This window comes from Anomaloglossus baeobatrachus, chromosome 12 (genome assembly GCF_048569485.1).
Source record: "Anomaloglossus baeobatrachus isolate aAnoBae1 chromosome 12, aAnoBae1.hap1, whole genome shotgun sequence".
Taxonomy (NCBI): Eukaryota; Metazoa; Chordata; class Amphibia; order Anura; family Aromobatidae; genus Anomaloglossus; species Anomaloglossus baeobatrachus.
The window spans coordinates 62,729,963-62,750,463 of NC_134364.1; the positions used below are offsets into that span (position 1 = coordinate 62,729,963).

General features: G+C 46.1%; 1 protein-coding gene across 1 annotated transcript in view; it reads right to left on the reverse strand.

Moving 5' to 3' along the window:
• Positions 1-8,281: 8,281 nt before the first annotated feature.
• Positions 8,282-20,501, reverse strand: part of TRMT61A (tRNA methyltransferase 61A) — a 31,260-nt gene continuing 19,040 nt past the window's right edge. Inside the window, exon 4 of the mRNA XM_075331268.1 lies at positions 8,282-8,916. Within this exon, the coding sequence (XP_075187383.1) occupies positions 8,603-8,916 (314 nt within the window). The 3' untranslated portion in view covers positions 8,282-8,602. The remainder of the gene's footprint in view (positions 8,917-20,501) is intronic.

Here is a 20,501-nt window from a genome sequence, read left to right on the forward strand (position 1 = left end):
ATGAGGAGGTGAGCTGTGATATCACCTGTTGTGAATGGTGGATCCTGTATTATCTGGTGTAGATAGAGAGGTTATTAGCCATTGTAGAGGAGTGGAGGAGGCGGTGAGCTGTGACATCTCCTATTGTGAATGGTGAATACTGTGTTATCAATTGTATATAGAGCAATCAGTCATTGAACAAGAAGGGGATGAGGTGAGCTGTGATATCTCCTATTCTGAAAGGTGGATCATGTGTTATCTACTGTATATAGATGTTATCAGTCCTTGTAGAAGAGGCGAGCTGTGACACCACCTGTTGTGATTGGTGGATCTATGTTACCTACCATATATAGAGACATCAGTAATTGTACAGGAAGGTGAGGAGGTGAGCTGTGAGATCTATTTTAAATGGTGGATTAGGTGTTATCTACTGTATATAGAGTTATCAGCCTTTGTACAGGAGAGGGAGGAGGTGTGCTGTGACATCACCTATTGTGAATGGTGAATCCTGTGTTACATACTGTATATAGAAGTGTTATCAGTCATTGTAAAGGAAGAGGAGGTGGGCTATGACATATTTTTTTTGAATGGTGGATCTTGGGTGATCTATTATGTATACAGCTAAGTATAAAGATGTTAGAAGTCATTGTAATCCTTCCTGTGATGATCAGGAACCTGTCGCAAACTCTTCCTGGACGGACAGGATGTGTGCGTCCAAGTGTGAGAATTACAAGATTATTCACTTTTATTTCTTTAATAAAAATTGTTATATTACATTTTTTTTTCCAAAAGTTAAAGATAAAAAAATAATATATGTAAGAAAACCCCTGATTTAAAGAACAGATCATTTGCTGATGATGGCTTCCCTTTTTATCCGTAATGTGCCACTTTAGCCTAGGTAATCCTAGTGATGGAGGAGACATAGTGGCCAATATCTCAATACCAGTGATGCAGATGCTGTCCAGCCAAGGATTAGTGTGGCTGGGACCTGTAGTACTAACCCGCCAGATTAATGTGTATGTGTGCTGTCCATCAGGTGTAATCAGTGTCATACTGTGACCATTGGGGCAGTAACATACTAAGGCCTCATGCACCCATTGAGTTTTTGGTGACATTTTTACCTCGGTATTTGTAGCCAAAACCAGGAGAGGACCAATCAGAGGAAAAGTATAATAGAAGCACGAGCACCACTTCTGGATTTATCATCACCCACTCCTGGTGTAGGCTACAAATACTGAGGTAAAAAACTCACCAAATACTGAATGTGTGCACATGGCCTTACTGTAACTGTGTGTTCACTTTAATGCGGGTGTCACACCAGACGATCTATCGTGTGATATGTCGTCAGGGTCACGGTTTTTGTGACGCACATCCGGCATCGTTTGTGATGTCGTTTCGTGTGACACCTCCGAGCGACTCTGAACGTTCGCAAATCGGTAACAAATCGTGTATCATTGACACATCGCTCATTTTTAAAAAGTCGTTCTTTTTTCTTTGCGCCGGTTGTTCATCGTACCCGGGGCAGCACACATCGCTCCGTGTGACATCCCGGGAACGATGAACACAACTTACCTGCGACCCGCGGCACCCGCCGGCTATGCAGAGGGAAGGAGGTGGGCGGGATGTTTACGTCCCGCTCATCTCCGCCCCTCCACTTCTATTGGACGGCGGCTGTGTGACGACGCAATGACGCCGAACGTCCCACCCCTTTCAGGAAGAGGATGTTCGCCGCCCACAGCGACATCGCTCAGCAGGTAAGTACGTGTGACGGGGGTTTGACGACTTTGTGCGCCACGAGCAACTAATTGCCCGTGACGCACAAACGACGGGGGCGGGCACGATCGCTCGTGCGATCGCATGATAGATCGTATCGTGTGAGGCCCGCATAAGGCCACGTGAATATTTAGAGAGTTTTTTACCTCAGTAGTTGTAGCCAAAACCAGGAGTGGGTTTAAAAAAAAATAATTAAAAAATACAGAAATGGTGCCCGTGTTTCTATTGTACTTTTCCTCTCCTAGTTTTGGCTTTATATGCTGAGGTAAAAAAAAACCCCTCACCAAATACTCACCATGAGAATGTGGCCTAAACGTCCAGCACATTGCTGTGAATTGCCAGAAAGCACTAGACTTCAGGCACTATTTCTTGTGTGTATCCTGATTTTGACTCGGCTTATACTCTGTTTTCACCCGTTATCCCTCCTGTCAGACTTTCTGTTTTTCTCTAAACTTCAGATGACTAAAAGGTTTCACATTCTCATTCGGCCCGGGCTTCATTTACCAATTCTTGTCTTCAGGTCGCTCCTCCAGCCAGCAGCCACTCTGTGGACACAACTCAGGGGGCCCAATAGTGAGTACAGATGCCATGTATAAGAGTTAAAGCGCACCAATCACCAGGATTTTCGTATATAACCTAAAGCCAGTGCTATACTGACACTAACATGCTGATTATATACATACCTTTAGTAGTCAGCTCGGATGTATAGGCTTTGAAACACAAGCAAGTAAAGTTTGTAAAATGAGCAGCTTATTGAATGACAGCAGCTGATAGCTGGGGTGGGTATTTAGTTATCCCCTCCCTCTGTTGTTATTTATTCTAATTCTATTATAGAATCGATTTACTTTGTGATTAGAAGGACCTGTGCTGATGTCATACCCATGTGACCAGAAGGGGAGGTGTCTCAGCTAACATAGCTGATACCAGGAATCAACATTTTTCTGTTGGCTGAGGCCCCACCCCTTCTGGTCACATGGGTATGACATCAGCACAGGTCCTTTTAGTCACAAAGTAAATCAATTCTATAAATAGAATTAACATAAATAACAGGGGGAGGGGATAACTATGAATACCCACCCCAGCTATCAGCTGCTGTCACTCAAAAAGCTGCTCATTTTACTTGTTTGTTTCAAAACCTATACATCTGAGCTGAGCTCTAAAGGTATGTATATAATCAGCATGATAGCGCCAGTATAGCACTGGCATTAGGTTATATAGGAAAATCCTGGTGATTGGTGCACTTTAATGAATTCTGTGCACCATTTTAATGAATAACGACACAAAAGAAAAAGTAAACCAAAGTCAAACAAGAAAAGGGACTTAAAAGTGAAGTAGAAGATGCTTTTTTTTTTAGATATTGTTATTTTTTTCACAGTATTATGACCTCCAAGTCTGTACTGCACTGGAATTGGATGATCATCATGTTCTGGTGACCTTATAGTCCACAAAATGTCCTATGCTGGCCCAAGGGGAACTGCCCAGGGGCCCTAGAGGTTAAGGGCCCAATTCTACCTCCAAAATAACAAGCAGCTTCTATCACAGGCACATAACGGGGCATTATAAGCTACTGAGCTCCACAGATCCCTGTCCTGTGTATCCACATCTGCAATAGCAAATTTCCATTTTAGGAGTGGAGAAACAGAGGACAAACAAGTCACATCATGGAGGGAAACGCAAAAAGGGCCCCATCTGGTTTCCAGTATGGCGTCCGTCAATTTACCGGAAAGGTACTGCCTGTAACAAGGTCCGGGGCCAAGCCGTGAACATAAAGGGACTAATGGTGATAAACTGGCAGATGTCCTGAGATTAGAGGATTAGGGTAATATCTCCATATATCCGAGCACTCAGGCCTTATAAAGAACAGGACCGCGGGAAACATGGCCCCTGTGTACATTGATGCTGGAGAAATCCTGTGCATTTCAGGTCTTACAGGATTTAACTCCTTCGCCAGCAGCATTGTGCGGCCGAGTATATACTAATATGGAGAAAAGCCATCTGAGAATGATGCCATATGAGGGGAGAGCGCAAGCCCTGGCTGCAGTCACTAAATAAGGAAGGAGACAGTGATCCGCTGCAGCTGCAGAAAGCAAGGACGGTGGAGTCCACAGGATCAGGTGGGGGCTTTGCACTACATCCTTATCGTGCACAATGCTCACACACAGAAAATGCAGATCTGGGTTGAATAAGCCTCAATTGCCAGGTCACAATGAGGAAGGACTAGGGAAATTTAGCGTATGCTGTGAATAGACAGGAGGGAGGCTGCTCTAAAGAGACGGGAGGGAGGCCATTACAAAGAGACCGGAGGGAGGCCGCTGCGACTATAAGGGAGGGATGCTGTTGCGACTAGATGGCAGGGGATAGAGGCCGCTGCGAAAAGATGGGAAGGAGGCTACTGCAAAGAAATGGGAGGGAGGCTGACGCGAATGGAGGGGAGGGAGGCCACTGCAAATAGACGAGAGGAGACAGAGGTTGCTGCGAATAGACGGGAGGGGAGGAAGGCCGTTGCGACTATACGGGAGGGAGGCTGCTGCGAATGGAGGGGAGGGAGGCCACTGCAAATAGATGAGAGGAGACAGAGGTTGCTGCGAATAGACGGGAGGGGAGGGAGGCTGCTGCGAAGAGACGGGAGGGAGGCTGCTGCGAATGGAGGGGAGGGAGGCCACTGTGAAGAGACGGGAGGGGAGGGAGGCCGCTGTGAAGAGACGGGAGGGGAGGGAGGCCGCTGTGACTATACGGGAGGGAGGCTGCTGCGAATGGAGGGGAGGGAGGCCACTGCAAATAGATGAGAGGAGACAGAGGTTGCTGCGAATAGACGGGAGGGGAGGGAGGCTGCTGTGAAGAGACGGGAGGGAGGCCGCTGTGTAGGGAGGGGAGGCTGCTGTGAAGAGACGGGAGGGAGGCCGCTGTGTAGAAACGGGAGGGAGGCCGCTGTGACGGTGGAGGAATGAGCAAACAAGATGTGATTAATAGGGATGGGGACAACAGGAGGCACCACTATACTACTCGAGGGAGGGCAGGGATGTTGATGCCCAGGCTTACAGAGGACCTGTCATTTGCAATATTTGTGTATTTTTTTATAACCTGGTATAGATGCTGGTGTTCCCTTGATTCTGGCTTTTTCTCTTGTTCTTCTGCCTCTGCTTTCCCGATCTAGGGTTCCTGAGCAGTTACATACATGGTCACCTTTGATTATAATGTAATAGAAATTGCTCCTGGACAAACCGATACACAATTGTTACCTTATTTGTCGTTTGAGGTTTTGCCCCCCTGAGGGTATTTGCACGTTTGGATTTTGCAGCAGAAAAATCTACTGCAAATATACTAGAGTGCGGGCATATAAAAAAAACTCCCCGAATTAAATAAAATCATTAAAAACACTTTTTGTTCCACAGCAAAAATGCAACGTGTGATCAAGCAGGTTAAAGGGAACCTGTCACTTGTCAATTTTTTTTTACCTGTATAAATGCCGCTGTTCTTTTTTGACTTTGGAATTTTTCTTTTGCTCCTGAGTCTCTCGATCCTGAGATATGGTCCCCACTACTTGTAATCACAGTTAAAGGTGAGATGTCACCAGTATTTTTACCTGGTGTAATTGCCACTGTTCTCCTGAATCCGGCATAGTTTTTCTTTTGTTCCTGTGCCTCTCCATTCCCAAGATATGGCCTCCTCTTCCCTGCATAGTAATCTAGTCTTGTTATCCAAGTGGGTGTGGTCCTCAACTACCCTGTGGACGCTTTATGTGCCACACCCAGTTGCTTAGCAAGATTAGATTATATACAGGGAAAAAGAGGCCATATCTCAAGAATGGAGCGTCACAAAAACAAAAGGATATGGAAAAGGGGGGAAAACGGGTTTAAACCGCGCTAAAAACCACAATGCAGGATTAATGAAGAAGTTTCTTTTTTATTGCAGCATTCCAACGCGTTTCGGAGACAAGGACCGTCTCCTTCCTCAGGGAAAAAAAGAATTGATTCTTTTTTTCCCTGAGGAAGGAGACGGTCCTTGTCTCCGAAACGCGTTGGAATGCTGCAATAAAAAAGAAACTTCTTCATTAATCCTGCATTGTGGTTTTTAGCGCGGTTTAAACCCGTTTTCCCCCCTTTTCCATATACTTCTATTTTTCGGGGCCGCTGCTTTTAACCTTGCTGACACTCATAAGCGATCTAAGGGGTTGTGACTTGCACAACCATATCAGGTGAGTGTATATTTTTTCTCCTTATCATTCAAGTTATATCGGGTAAGACCCTATTTGCGCTTTCTGTCTCCCCATCTCTAGTAACCACAAAAACAAAAGGAAAAGAGCGCCAAATTTAGAAAAACAGCGGCATGCACACAGGCAACTTATTTTTTACACATTTATGACAAGTGATAGGTCCTTCTTAACTCACCACTAGTAGCCAAAACCTCCAATGACAAGACATTATAGCATATCCCTAGGTGCTATCCGGTTGTCTAGATGTAATTATTAGATTATACCCGGGTATGTGTTCATAATTCCTTAAAAGCAAGACATTCAATGTTGATAAATGTAAAGTAATGCACCTAGGATGGAGTAATCCTATAGCTGCATATACATTAAATGGAAGTAAACTCGGGACTACAGAACAGGAGAAGGACTTGGGGATTCTCATTACAAATAAGCTGAGCAGCAGCACTCAATGTCAGGCAGCAGCTGCTAAAGCAAACAAGATTTTAGGGTGTATAAAAAAAAAAAAGATTAGATCCCGTGATCCCAACGTATTGTTACCCCTCTGTAAATCACTTGTAAGGCCACATCTGGAATATGACAACCAGTTTTGGGCTCCACATATTGAAAAGGACATTCAGAAGTTAGAGTCAGTTCAAAGGTGGCAACTAGATTATTAAAAGGTGTTAAAGTCTTAAGGCCTGCCAAAAAGTTCTTAGGGTGTGGGATTTCACTTTTGGAACAAAGACTTGTTCAGGGGATGTGGCTAAGCTGGCTGGATGCTGGAAGTGTCTTTACTTATTATGTAGTTATGTATTCTACTATTTGCTATCATGTAAGGAACACCTAAATTTATGCATGGTTCGGCCGTATTTCTGAAAAGATCCGATTCTCATTAAAATCATTTGGAGAGCTTTGGAAATCACATGCCTGTGCATTTCTTTAATTATCGCCGCCGTAAAATGAATCCCAGAAACTTTTCATTGAAGCAAGAACTACTTCATCATAAGGGATGACAGGCCTCCTATATGGTGAGAGGTTGGCATCGTGGGGCTTGTTTAGCTTAGAAAATGAACGTCTAAAGGGTGCTTTACACGCTGCGACATCGCTAGTGATCTCGTTAGCGATGTGACACGCCAGATCGCAGATGCGATCTGCCGAGATCGCACATAGGTCGTCTTTATAGCGCCGGTCACATGTGCGATTTCGGCAGATCGCATCTGTGATCTGGCAAGTCACATCGCTAACGAGATCGCTAGTGATGTTGCAGCGTGTAAAGCACCCTTAAGGCCTGTTTCACACATTAGTGATTCTGGTATGTATGTTGCAGTTTTCATATGTACCAGAATCACGGACATACGCAGACCCATTAAAATCCATGGGTCTGCGCACACATCAGTGATTTTTCACTGCTCATGTCTCTGTGTGGCATACACACATGTCCGTGATTTCCGCACGGTGACAAGTCCATTTTTTTCTGGCATAACTGATGTCCCACGAACCACACTATGGTGTGATCCGTGAAACACGTACCAGAAAAACACGGACATTGAAAATAAAAAGCTTTTTATACTCACCTTCTCTATCGACGCTGTCTCCGGCCGCTGCTCTCTGCTGCTTCCACGCTGGCTCATTATTCTCATGCATATGCATTTATGTACAGCTCAGCCGATCCGGACGTAGCAGCAGCGGGGAACAGCGGCAGCCAGAAACACAGCAGAGCCGGAGAGTTCAACACCACAGACAGCAGGAGCAGGAACAGGTGAGCATACATCCATGTGCTATCACGGATGACGGATCGCACATGGATAACCCAAGTGTGCCGCGAATCATGGCACACAGAGGGACATATGTGTTTGTAACACGTTAGTGAAAAAGACATGTGAAACATGCCTTGGAGGAGATCTCATTTATATGTATAAATGTATTTCTCAACATGACATTCTTTCCAAAGACCATACTAAGTACAAAGAGGCACTCGCTATGGGTGGAAGAAAGGCCATTCTGGCAGCTAAATAGGAAAGGATTCTTTACAGTTAGAGCAGTCAGACTTTGGAATGTCCTACCACAAGAGTTAGTAATACATTTTAAAAAGGGGCTGGATGATTTCCTCAGTACACATAACATTGTCACTATATTATCTATGACCAACAAAGAGGGTATAATGGCAGAACAAGGTTGACCTTGATGGACCCAAGTCTTTTTCAACTCTATGTAATAAGTTATATCCCCCTTCATTGATATTTTCAGCATCTATCATACTATAGTCATCTGTCTGTATCACACTATGCTGGAGAAAATAATAATAATAATAAAAAAAATCTCTAACACAGACTACCGCCATCTGCAGTGCAGTATAATGCTGCCTACGACAAACTTTAATATGGCAACCTCCAAAGAAAAGGCTTATCAATCTTCCATTGGCTTACTCCACAATTACAAATTAAAGAGGATAGTATAAAAACAAAAACAACTGAGTTTATTATTCACATACTGGAAAATAAAAATAATATTGTGTGACGGTCGTTCTTGGCAGAGTGGAGCCGAGCGCCCCGTCCAGCGTCCATGTGCTGTTTACAGTCGCATTCTTCCGTCCTTCTGTCTATATATGGAACTTTCTAATAACATTACAGAATGTACTATTTGATTTTTCTACGACAATGCTCAAAATAAACCCTTGGTGGCGAAGGTCAGGTACCCGGTATGACCCACGGTTTCCTTTGGAGAAACGCCACTTTTGAACAAGGCGTTGCCCTGCTGGGACGCAGAGACTTGCTTGGATGCGTCGCTGTTCTCGGAGCTTCCCTTTTCTTCCACGGCTTTTCCAAAATCTGGGATTTGCAAATTGACCGTCCGTACATCATATACCCGGAGGAGAATTTCCAGGGTGCTGATCTCTGTGAAGCCGTGATCCTCCAGGGCCAGACACGTTCTCTGCACTTGCTCTATACAGGGAGAAAAGGAACAGATTCTGCCACCTGTAATAAAGAAAGAAAAAAATATTTTTTTTTTCAATTTTTTTAAGCTTTTTATAAATTCAGCCCTACTGTATGTATGACGCAATGTTTTCTCTGTTCTTTTGACGTACGAGAGTCTGAAGTACTGAAATATAAAGCACCTGCGAACAGAAGTGATCAAAGTTCATAAAAAGTTAAACATAAAAAAAAAAAAAAATCTGTTTTATTCCTTTCCCCTTTTACAGCCCACAGTGTCTGTCTGCAGCGGTGACGTCACATCGACAGCACTGCAGCCAATCAGTGAGCTCAGCAGTCCTGAGCGGCTCATAGTCCGGCAGTGTCAGTGAGCTCCGTTCTTGGCCTCGAACAATAAACCGATACCCACGGTAGGGGTAGAGACTCCGCTTTGGACCTGGGGAGGGTGAGTAGAGCTCAGTTTGGGTTTTTTCACCTCTCCCCGCCCTCAGGCGATTTACTTGGATGCAGCAATAGCAATCTCCAATTGTGATATACAGTGTGTCCACCCATATGCTGTCCACCGACATTAACTTGAGAACGGCGGCAGCTATAGGCATAGAAGTGGTGTCTAGGTATAGTAAAGTAGCCATGCGCTACGCAATGAAACCACGTATAGCGCCACCTGTTGGAAAACAACAGAGTTAGCATTTTTATCTCGAAAACGGAACGAGATAGAGAAAAAAAGTGAATTACAAAGTTGTAGGGAATCATCAATTCAGTACGAATCGGCACCTTACATACAGAAATGCTATGATTAGAACGTGTGAAACTCACAAGGCTGCGGACGTGAAGCGATATCTCATGGAGACCTTCCTACAAGGCATTGGATATGGTGGCTGTGTGGAGTGGTCTCTGCGCTCACCTGACCTGACCCTATTGGACTTATTTCTGTGAGGTCACATCAAACAGCAGGTGTATGCGACCCCTCCACCAACATTGCAGGACCTACGACGAGGTATCACAGATGCTTGTACACACGTGTCACCCTCCATATTGCACAACGTGCAGCAAGATACAGTATGCTGTCCAGAGTCCAGATGTGCATTGCAGCTGACGGCGGCCACTATGAGCATCAAAGTTATATGAGCGCCATATGCGTGACCAGCATTCAATGTTTTGGGGGGTCATGGGTTTCATATCATAGCATTTCTGTATGCAAGGTGTCGATTCGTATTGAATTGATGATGCCCTACAATTTTTTAATTCACTTTTTTTCTCTATCTTGTTCCATTTTCGAGATAAAAATGCTAACTCCGTTTTCCACCAGGTGGCGCTATACGTGGTTTCATTACGTAGTGCATGGCTCCTTTACTATACCTAGACACCACTTCTATGCCTATAGCTGCCGCCGTTCTCAAGTTAATGGCGGTGGACAGGATAGGGGTGGACACACTGTAGACTGAAAATTGGAATTGTAAAAATGATACAGACATATGGACTCACATGAACAATCTGAGCTCGGCGTTGTCGCAGCACGTCCTGTAAATATAACTATGGAGTGCGGCTTGATTACTTTTCTCGGGCAGCGCCGCCATAAATCTGGAGCTCAGACATCTATTGCTAGAAGATAATTAGAATCCTATACAAAGCAAACCAAGAAAGGAATAACTCAGCAGCCGCGCAGATCGGGGAAAGCTGAGCTTACAGAGCCTTTTAATTCTACGCATGGCTTCATTCTTCAGAAATATGGAGGCATCTTATAATTATTCTTCATCCACAGACATCTAGTGCATAATAAAGCAGGTGAAAAGAGAAGCGACAAATCAGCTTTGCCTTTATTTTTCATATATACAAGTGTATTTTCTTTTTAAAACAAAAAATAATGACGTAATATTTGCATTTTTTCAGGTACCGCTGTGGGGTCTAGCAGGCGCCACTTGTCCATGCGACGCTATCGGCTTCAGGCGGTTTCATAAAAGGGGACGGCAAAGGGTTGGACAATGCCATACTGGTTAGCGGCAGCTTCTGATCAAAGTCTAATCCTCAGATTTGTAGCTGAATTAATCAAAGAAATGACTGTTTAAAACTTCACAGCTGCCGAAAATACACTTAAAAGTATAAAATCCTGTATAAGTGCCGTGACCTGGATCATGGTACAGGCAAAAAAATAAATAAATATATATACAGTTTCTCTGGTTATGTATTGATAACAGAAAAGAAGGACAACGAAGGGGACCTGTGACCGCCAACAGGTCCATAGGACGGGCACTGGAGGGTCAGGACCTACAAGTGCATCTCAGTGAATTAGAATATCATCAAAAAGTTAATTTATTTCAATAATTCGATACAAAAAGTGAAACTCATATTATATAGAGTCATTACACACAGAGGGATCTATTCCTATATATTATATAGAGTCATTACACACAGAGGGATCTATTCCTACATATTATATAGAGTCATTACACACAGAGTGATCTATCCCTATAGATTATATAGAGTCATTACACACAGAGGGATCTATTCCTATATATTATATAGAGTCATTACACACAGAGGGATCTATTCCTACATATTATATAGAGTCATTACACACAGAGTGATCTATTCCTATATATTATATAGAGTCATTACACACCGAGGGATCTATTCCTATATATTATATAATCATTACACAATGAGGGATCTATTCCTATATATTATATAGAGTCATTACACACAGAGGGATCTATTCCTACATATTATATAGAGTAATTACACACAGAGGGATCTATTCCTACATATTATATAGAGTCATTACACACAGAGGGATCTATTCCTATATATTATATAGAGTCATTACACACAGAGGGATCTATTCCTATATATTATATAGAGTCATTACACACAGAGTGATCTATCCCTATAGATTATATAGAGTCATTACACACAGAATGATCTATTCCTATATATTATATAGAGTCATTACACACCGAGGGATCTATTCCTATATATTATATAGAGTCATTACACACAGAGGGATCTATCCCTATAGATTATAGAGTCATTACACACAGAATGATCTATTCCTATATATTATATAGAGTCATTACACACAGAGTGATCTATCCCTATAGATTATAGAGTCATTACACACAGAATGATCTATTCCTATATATTATATAGAGTCATTACACACCGAGGGATCTATTCCTATATATTATATAATCATTACACAATGAGGGATCTATTCCTATAAATTATATAGTCATTACACACAGAGGGATCTATTCCTACATATTATATAGAGTAATTACACACAGAGGGATCTATTCCTACATATTATATAGTCATTACACACAGAGGGATCTATTCCTACATATTATATAATCATTACACAATGAGGGATCTATTCCTACATATTATATAGAGTCATTACACACAGAGGGTTCTATTCCTACATATTATATAGAGTCATTACACACAGAGGGTTCTATTCCTACATATTATAGTCATTACACACAGGGCTCTATTCCTATATATTATATAGTCATTACACACAGAGGGATCTATTCCTATATATTATATAGTCATTACACATAGAGGGCTCTATTCCTATATATTATATAGAGTCATTACACAATGAGGGATCTATTCCTATATATTATATAGTCATTACACACAGAGGGATCTATTCCTATATATTATATAGTCATTACACAATGAGGGATCTATTCCTATATATTATATAGAGTCATTACACAGAGAGGGATCTATTCCTATATATTATATAGAGTCATTACACACAGAGGACTCTATTCCTATATATTATATAGTCATTACACACAGAGGGATCTATTCCTATATATTATATAGTCATTACACACAGAGGACTCTATTCCTATATATTATATAGAGTCATTACACACAGAGGACTCTATTCCTATATATTATATTAGCTGTAGTACCCGGGCGTTGCACGGGACAGTAACTGTCTCTCTCCCAGTCTCTGTGTGTCGCTGTCTGTCTGTCTCTCTGTCTGTGTCTTTCCTTGTCTGTCTGTATCTATGTCTCTGTCTGACTATTTCTATATCTGTCTGTATTTGTATCAGTTTATCGGTCTCCATCTCTTTGTCTTGTGTGTGTCAGTCTGTCTCTTTTCCGTCTGTCTTGGTCCAACTCTTTGCCTCGTCCGGCTGTCTCTCTCTCTCTCCAGGGCTGTCTCTCTCTCTCTCCAGGGCTGTCTCTCTCTCTCTCCAGGGCTGTCTCTCTCTCTCTCTCCAGGGCTGTCTCTCTCTCTCTCCAGGGCTGTCTCTCTCTCTCTCCAGGGCTGTCTCTCTCTCTCTCCAGGGCTGTCTCTCTCTCTCTCTCCAGGGCTGTCTCTCTCTCTCTCCAGGGCTGTCTCTCTCTCTCTCTCCAGGGCTGTCTCTCTCTCTCTCCAGGGCTGTCTCTCTCTCTCTCCAGGGCTGTCTCTCTCTCTCTCCAGGGCTGTCTCTCTCTCTCTCCAGGGCTGTCTCTCTCTCTCTCCAGGGCTGTCTCTCTCTCTCTCCAGGGCTGTCTCTCTCTCTCTCCAGGGCTGTCTCTCTCTCTCTCCAGGGCTGTCTCTCTCTCTCTCCAGGGCTGTCTCTCTCTCTCTCCAGGGCTGTCTCTCTCTCTCTCCAGGGCTGTCTCTCTCTCTCTCCAGGGCTGTCTCTCTCTCTCTCCAGGGCTGTCTCTCTCTCTCTCCAGGGCTGTCTCTCTCTCTCTCCAGGGCTGTCTCTCTCTCTCTCCAGGGCTGTCTCTCTCTCTCTCCAGGGCTGTCTCTCTCTCTCTCCAGGGCTGTCTCTCTCTCTCTCCAGGGCTGTCTCTCTCTCTCTCTCCAGGGCTGTCTCTCTCTCTCTCTCCAGGGCTGTCTCTCTCTCTCTCTCCAGGGCTGTCTCTCTCTCTCTCTCCAGGGCTGTCTCTCTCTCTCTCCAGGGCTGTCTCTCTCTCTCTCCAGGGCTGTCTCTCTCTCTCCAGGGCTGTCTCTCTCTCTCTCCAGGGCTGTCTCTCTCTCTCTCCAGGGCTGTCTCTCTCTCTCTCCAGGGCTGTCTCTCTCTCTCTCCAGGGCTGTCTCTCTCTCTCTCCAGGGCTGTCTCTCTCTCTCTCCAGGGCTGTCTCTCTCTCTCTCCAGGGCTGTCTCTCTCTCTCTCCAGGGCTGTCTCTCTCTCTCTCCAGGGCTGTCTCTCTCTCTCCAGGGCTGTCTCTCTCTCTCTCCAGGGCTGTCTCTCTCTCTCTCCAGGGCTGTCTCTCTCTCTCTCCAGGGCTGTCTCTCTCTCTCTCCAGGGCTGTCTCTCTCTCTCTCCAGGGCTGTCTCTCTCTCTCTCCAGGGCTGTCTCTCTCTCTCTCCAGGGCTGTCTCTCTCTCTCTCCAGGGCTGTCTCTCTCTCTCTCCAGGGCTGTCTCTCTCTCTCCAGGGCTGTCTCTCTCTCCAGGGCTGTCTGTCTGTCTCTTTCCCCATCTGTCTGTCTTTTTCTGTCTATCCATCTCTCCACTGACATCATATAACCTCACGCATAAGGTTCAACTAACTGTTTATTTTGTTCCTATAGCAACCACTGACAGTTGCTATTAATAACCTATAGCTCCCACCTCCATTCAGTTTAATAGCGGCAGGATTTTAGAGAGACTAAGGGGCACTTTGCACACTACGACATCGCAGGTGCGATGTCGGTGAGGTCAAATTGAAAGTGACGCACTTCCGGCATTGCTGTTGATATCGTAGTGTGTAAAGCCTTTTTGATACGATTAACGAGCGCAAAATCGTCGTAATCGTATCATTGGTGTAGCGTCGGTCATTTCCATAATTTGGCAATGACCGATGTTACGATGTTGTTCCTCGTTCCTGCGGCAGCAAACATCGCTGTGTATGAAGCTGCAGGAGCGAGGAACATCTCCGACATGCGTCCTGCGGCTCACGCCAGCTATGCGAAAGGAAGGAGGTGGGTGGGATGTTTACGTCCCGCTCATCTCCGCCCCTCCGCTTCTATTGGAACCTGCCGTGTGACGTCGCTATGAAGCCGCACGACCCACCCCCTTAATAAGGAGGCGGGTCGCCGGCCAGAGCGACATCGCAGGGCAGGTGAGTGCATGTGAAGCTGCCGTAGCGATAATGTTCGCTACGCCAACTATCACCATGATATCGTAGCTGCGATGGGGGCGGGGACTATCACGCTCGGCATCGCAGCATCGGCTTGCGATGTCGTAGTGTGCAAAGTGCCCCTAAATGTAAAGCACAGGGTTAATTTTTTCTGTCAAAACAGTCTACAACGCTCCCTGGGTCACGAGGCGTTTGTGCAAAATTTCGTGATTGTAAATGCGACGGTGCGGATTCCTTTAGCGGACATACATACATACATACACACACACACACACACACACACACACACACACACACACACACACACACACACACACACTGAGCTTTATATATTAGATAGAGTCATTACACACAGATGGATCTATTTCACGTGTTTATTTCTGTTAATGTTGATGATTATGGCTTACAGCCAATGAAAACCCAAAAGTCATTATCTCAGAAAATTCCAGTAACTGATTTCAATGGGATTTTTCTGACAGAAAAAAAGCCATGAGATGTAGTAAGGATTCACTTAATGGATTTGGCAGCTTCAATAATAAGATATAAACACCTCCTCCTGTATAATGACTGATAACACCTCTATATACAGTAGATAACACCGGATCTACCATTCACAATATGGATGTCACAGCTCACCTCCTCCTCCTGTATAATGACTGATAACACCTCTATATACAGTAGATAACACCGGATCTACCATTCACAATATGGATGTCACAGCTCACCTCCTCCTCCTGTACAATGACTGATAACACCTCTTTATACAGTAGATAACACAGGATCCACCATTCACAATATGAATGTCACAGCTCACCTCCTCCTCCTGTACAATGACTGATAACACCTCTATATACAGTAGATAACACAGGATCCGCCATTCACAATATGGATGTCACAGCTCACCTTCCTTTGACTGGATAAGTTGTTACTGACATCTGGTGAGAAATTTATGTCAGTATCACCTTTAGAAATATATTTACTTAGAGGTGACGTGCCTGATGGAAAAGCTGCTGGATGCTGATGAGAGCCCAGATAAGGAAAAGCAATATTAAAATAAAGAGTACGTGGATTTCCATGGGAACCAATAACAGCAGAATATTCATACCAAAATCCTGACCTTTTCGTAAACCAGTAACTCTTTAGCTGCCAGGGACAAATACCATTGTAGACAGTGAGTGGCCCGAGGGTGCTGTCAGGAATTATCAGTCATGCCTAAAATAGGAGGATATGAAGAGAGTACACTGACAGCTCAGGGACTGGGAGCCGTCACTGCCACAGGACTTGTGATTTTGGAAGCAGAGGATGAGAGGATGCGGGTGGTGCGGGGTAACACTTGTGGTGGACCCTTCCCCAGCCCCATCATACACTCAGCCTGTGGGAGACATGGACACGCAGCCTTCTGTGCAGCACAGAGGATATAATGAAGCCAAATGCCAAGACGTCTGCCGAAAAATGGAGAGGTTGGTGTGGAGACTGAGTGAACAGGTCTTGCGATTGGCTGCAGCGGTCACCTACTGTCCTTCTGCTAAAGCAGAAGCCGGAAGACCAGTATGGAACAGTCCGGTGGGTGATGGCTGAGGAGAGGCCGACTACAAGCCCATATCTGCCACCAAAATATTAAGGGTTCTGTCCTAAAACTATATTCCCCTTAAAAAAGGGCCATTCCCAAAAAAAAAAGCAGCTGTAAATAGTAGGATAAATAATGAATACAGTCACTCCAATCCCCTGGTAGCCGCTCCTTAACTGGTCCCTGTGCAAAACCCGTGTGCAGGTACATCATCAGTGTGGAGAGGGACGACCGACTGCTTATTTCAATAGCCAAGCCATCCCCCTCCTCAGTCACAGCCGATACACACAGAAGGGGGCTGGCTTAGCCAACACTACACACAGAATTCTTAACTATTTTTCACTGGAAAAGCCCCTTGAAGATTCAGATGCTGATCTGTAGGAACACACGGACCGGGCTCTCCATGGGAATATCCGATCTATGAGAAGCAGATGTGTGAGGCAGCGTTATAGATTCCAGCTCCGGACTACAATCTCATCAGGATATGGGAGGCCAGGAGCGGCTCAGGCACTTGCTGACATAAGGAGAGCAGAACATTTGTGTTTTCTGCTATTCGCAGCTCAGCTAATTAACGAGATTAACAAGGAATTAATTTGGCACATTCTGCAGCTCTCTACTGTAACAAGGGGAAGAAGAGGAGGATTGAGCGCAGCATGTGCCGCGCTCCTGGTGACCCAGACGGGGAAGAATGGGGCTTCAGTAGCAGCTTCGCTGGTAATATATAGGGGAAAGGTGCAGGGTTGTTTTAAACCCAGTCACCACATCTTTTTGAACGTGCAACGTCGCAGTGTTGTGCAATTGTGATGAACTCTTCACATAGAAGTCAGCAGTCATTTTATTAGTGACGGTATCAACGAACCCACTGCACTAGCCAGTAACTGCACCAGCGGGCCATACATCCCTGCCAGTGACTGCACCAGCGGGCCCTCCACCCCTGCCAGTGACTGCACCAGCGGGCCCTCCACCCCTGCCAGTGACTGCACCAGCGGGCCCTCCACCCCTGCCAGTGACTGCACCAGCGGGCTCTCCACCCCTGCCAGTGACTGCACCAGCGGGCCCTCCACCCCTGCCAGTGACTGCACCAGCGGGCCCTCCACCCCTGCCAGTGACTGCACCAGCGGGCCCTCCACCCCTGCCAGTGACTGCACCAGCGGGCCCTCCACCCCTGCCAGTGACTGCACCAGCGGGCCCTCCACCCCTGCCAGTGACTGCACCAGCCGGCCCTCCACCACTGCCAGTGACTGCAACAGCAGGCCCTCCACCCCCGGCCAGTGACATCGCCACCCTTGGCCAGTGGCTGCACCAGCGGGCTCGCTGCATCCAGCTAGTGACGCACCCAATGGGACCACCGCCCCGACCAGTGATTGCACCAGTGGGCCCGTCGCCCCCGGCCAGTGACGCCGCCAGCAAGCCTGCCGCCCCCAGCCAGTGACTTAGTCAGCAGACCTGCCACTCTCAGCCAGTGACGCAACCAGTGGGCCCGCTGCCCCCAGCCAGTGACGCCACCAACTGCAGAACTAATCCTGTTCATAAGCTGCTAATAGCCGATGTGGCCAGAGAATAGGCACCCCATTCAGGACACCCCTTTTATGTGCCAAAATAAGGAGCACTGCTCTGTAAGCGCTGAATGGCCGGCATGTAATGTATATTGAGCCTCTCCTAGTGATAACAGCTCAGTCAGGAGAATGAGGAGGCAGACCTGCAGAGATTAGCCTATTAATGTGCAGACTTACCTTTAAAGGGGGCTCTTCTGATGACCCAGCCCCTTTAAATTCCCTGTCTGCAGTAATCAGACCAATGAAAATAGATTATTGCAGGTGGGAAAATCCAACAACTCCGGACTGAGAATCTCATCCGCTCATAAAGGAGTCGTCTCTGTAGCCATGTGTCTGAGCAGTGGGTTAACAGATAAGAAGGTGAAGCAGCGGCACATGGGTGACGTAATGACCCTACGTTCTGCAACACATCACTTATCCCACTAAAACGCTTAATCCCTGCACAGACACATTCTGCAAAAAATGACTCCACAGTTTACAGGCGACTAATCAAGAGGTTAGTAAAAAGGATAAAATGTGACTGATACAGAGAGATCGACTGCGGCCGGAGCCTTTGTCTTATTAAAGCGGACACGTACATTTAGCCCAGGGGCAGTGTTGTATATCGACACCATTATATTGATCATCTATAGTCACAAATCTGCAGCCTTCTGATGTATTATATCCCCGCTGTGCAGGAGAGCCACAGCCCTGCCATTCCACCCCCTCTACTGTGCATGGAAGACCTAACCCTCCCCTCCCACATGCCATGCAGAGGAAGAGGAGCTGCAGCCCTCCACCCCGGTCAAGTTGTGCAGGGGAGTCACACCCCTCCACCCCCCATCCAGGGCAGGGGGAGCCCCACCCCCCATCTAGGGCAAGGGGTGCAGGGGGAACCCTACCCCGCCCATCTGGGCCAGGGGGTCCCCATACCTCCACCCCTCCACCCTGGGCAGGGGAAGCCCCACCCCTTTACCCTGGGCAGGGGAAGCCCCACCCCTTTACCCTGGGCAGGGGAAGCCCCACCCCTTTACCCTGGGCAGGGGAAGCCCCACCCCTTCACCCTGGGCAGGGGAAGCCCCACCCCTTCACCCCCAACCAGGGCAGGGGAGCTCCACCCCTCCATCCTGTGCAGGGAAACCCCTCCCCCCCCCCACTTGTGCAAGGGATCTGCACCCCACCCCCCCATGTTGTGCAGGGAAACCGCAGCCCTCCCCTTCCCCATGCCGGGTACAAGGCTCTAAAATCAACACTGCAGCCATTTCAGTTTCGGGAGCAGTAAGGGGTTTGCCATCTTTTTCTGAAATATTAATACCCCTTAAAAAAAAAATAAAAATAAAAAAAAAAATAATATATATCTCGATCAAAACACAACACAAGGGCAGCAGGTGAACACTGATTGGTGAATTGGAAAATCCCTTTAATTTTGCAGTCTTGACGCAAAATATTACAATAAGCTACATACAGAATGTCTGCCGCTGCAGAAAGCAAAAATATTCCAGCACACAGGTTACTAAAACACAGATCGGAGAAGAGGAGAAAGGTCAGATGATAACAGTGCACAGGCCGGCATCCGCCCACGACGGCTCCGAGCCTTATAATCAGGTGAGCACAGGATAGCAGGGTCTATTACTGGGATCCTGCAGAACAGGGTTTGGATTCAGATGTTACCCCCCCCCCCCCCAAATCCACAGACCACAAATTCATCCAGTATTACACATGGCAGTGTTTGCTGGGCTGACCAGCTGCTGCCTCCACGTCACCGATCCCTGCGTGTAGGCGATGGGTGGGGGCTGCCATTACCACTACACAGCCATGAGTCAAAAAGCATATAAAAAATGCAAAAATCACAAGAGAGACGCGCGCGATAAAAGCTCAGTAACCCATTATGTGCTGTGTCTTCTGCTAATGGCGGGAAGGTCATCCGCATGCAATATATTTCTTAAGCATCCCCCTACCCCAAATTTTGTGCTTTAGGGTACGTCCACATGGGACGTTTCTGCAACGGGGGAAAATCCAAGGAGCAAAATTTGGAGCAAATGCGGAAAACAGTGAGGATGCACAACCCACGGCATACCGCAACGTACGCTTAGGAGGAAACGCTCAGCATTCTGCGGGTTACCTGCGCTCAGACAATATATGTGTCATGGACAGGTGTGTCACAGGTGTATCACGGCTGACAGACAGTCATGTGGTTTCTGGCCATAGAAGGTCACAGTGTTTGGCTGAGCAGAATGCTCCCTGACTTTCCATTGTTCCTGTTGTTAGTATTCATTGGTATAGGTATCTTTCCTGCTGGATTCATCTCTCCCCCTTTTGGACACAGCAGGAGCTCGACTTCCACCCAGCTGCTGATCATCAGCATTATCTTGGAGCCCTTCCTTCCTTGGACTGGTGCTGGTGATATTTCCAGTCCATTCAAGCTCTGTTTGCAAGCAGGTGGCTTGCTC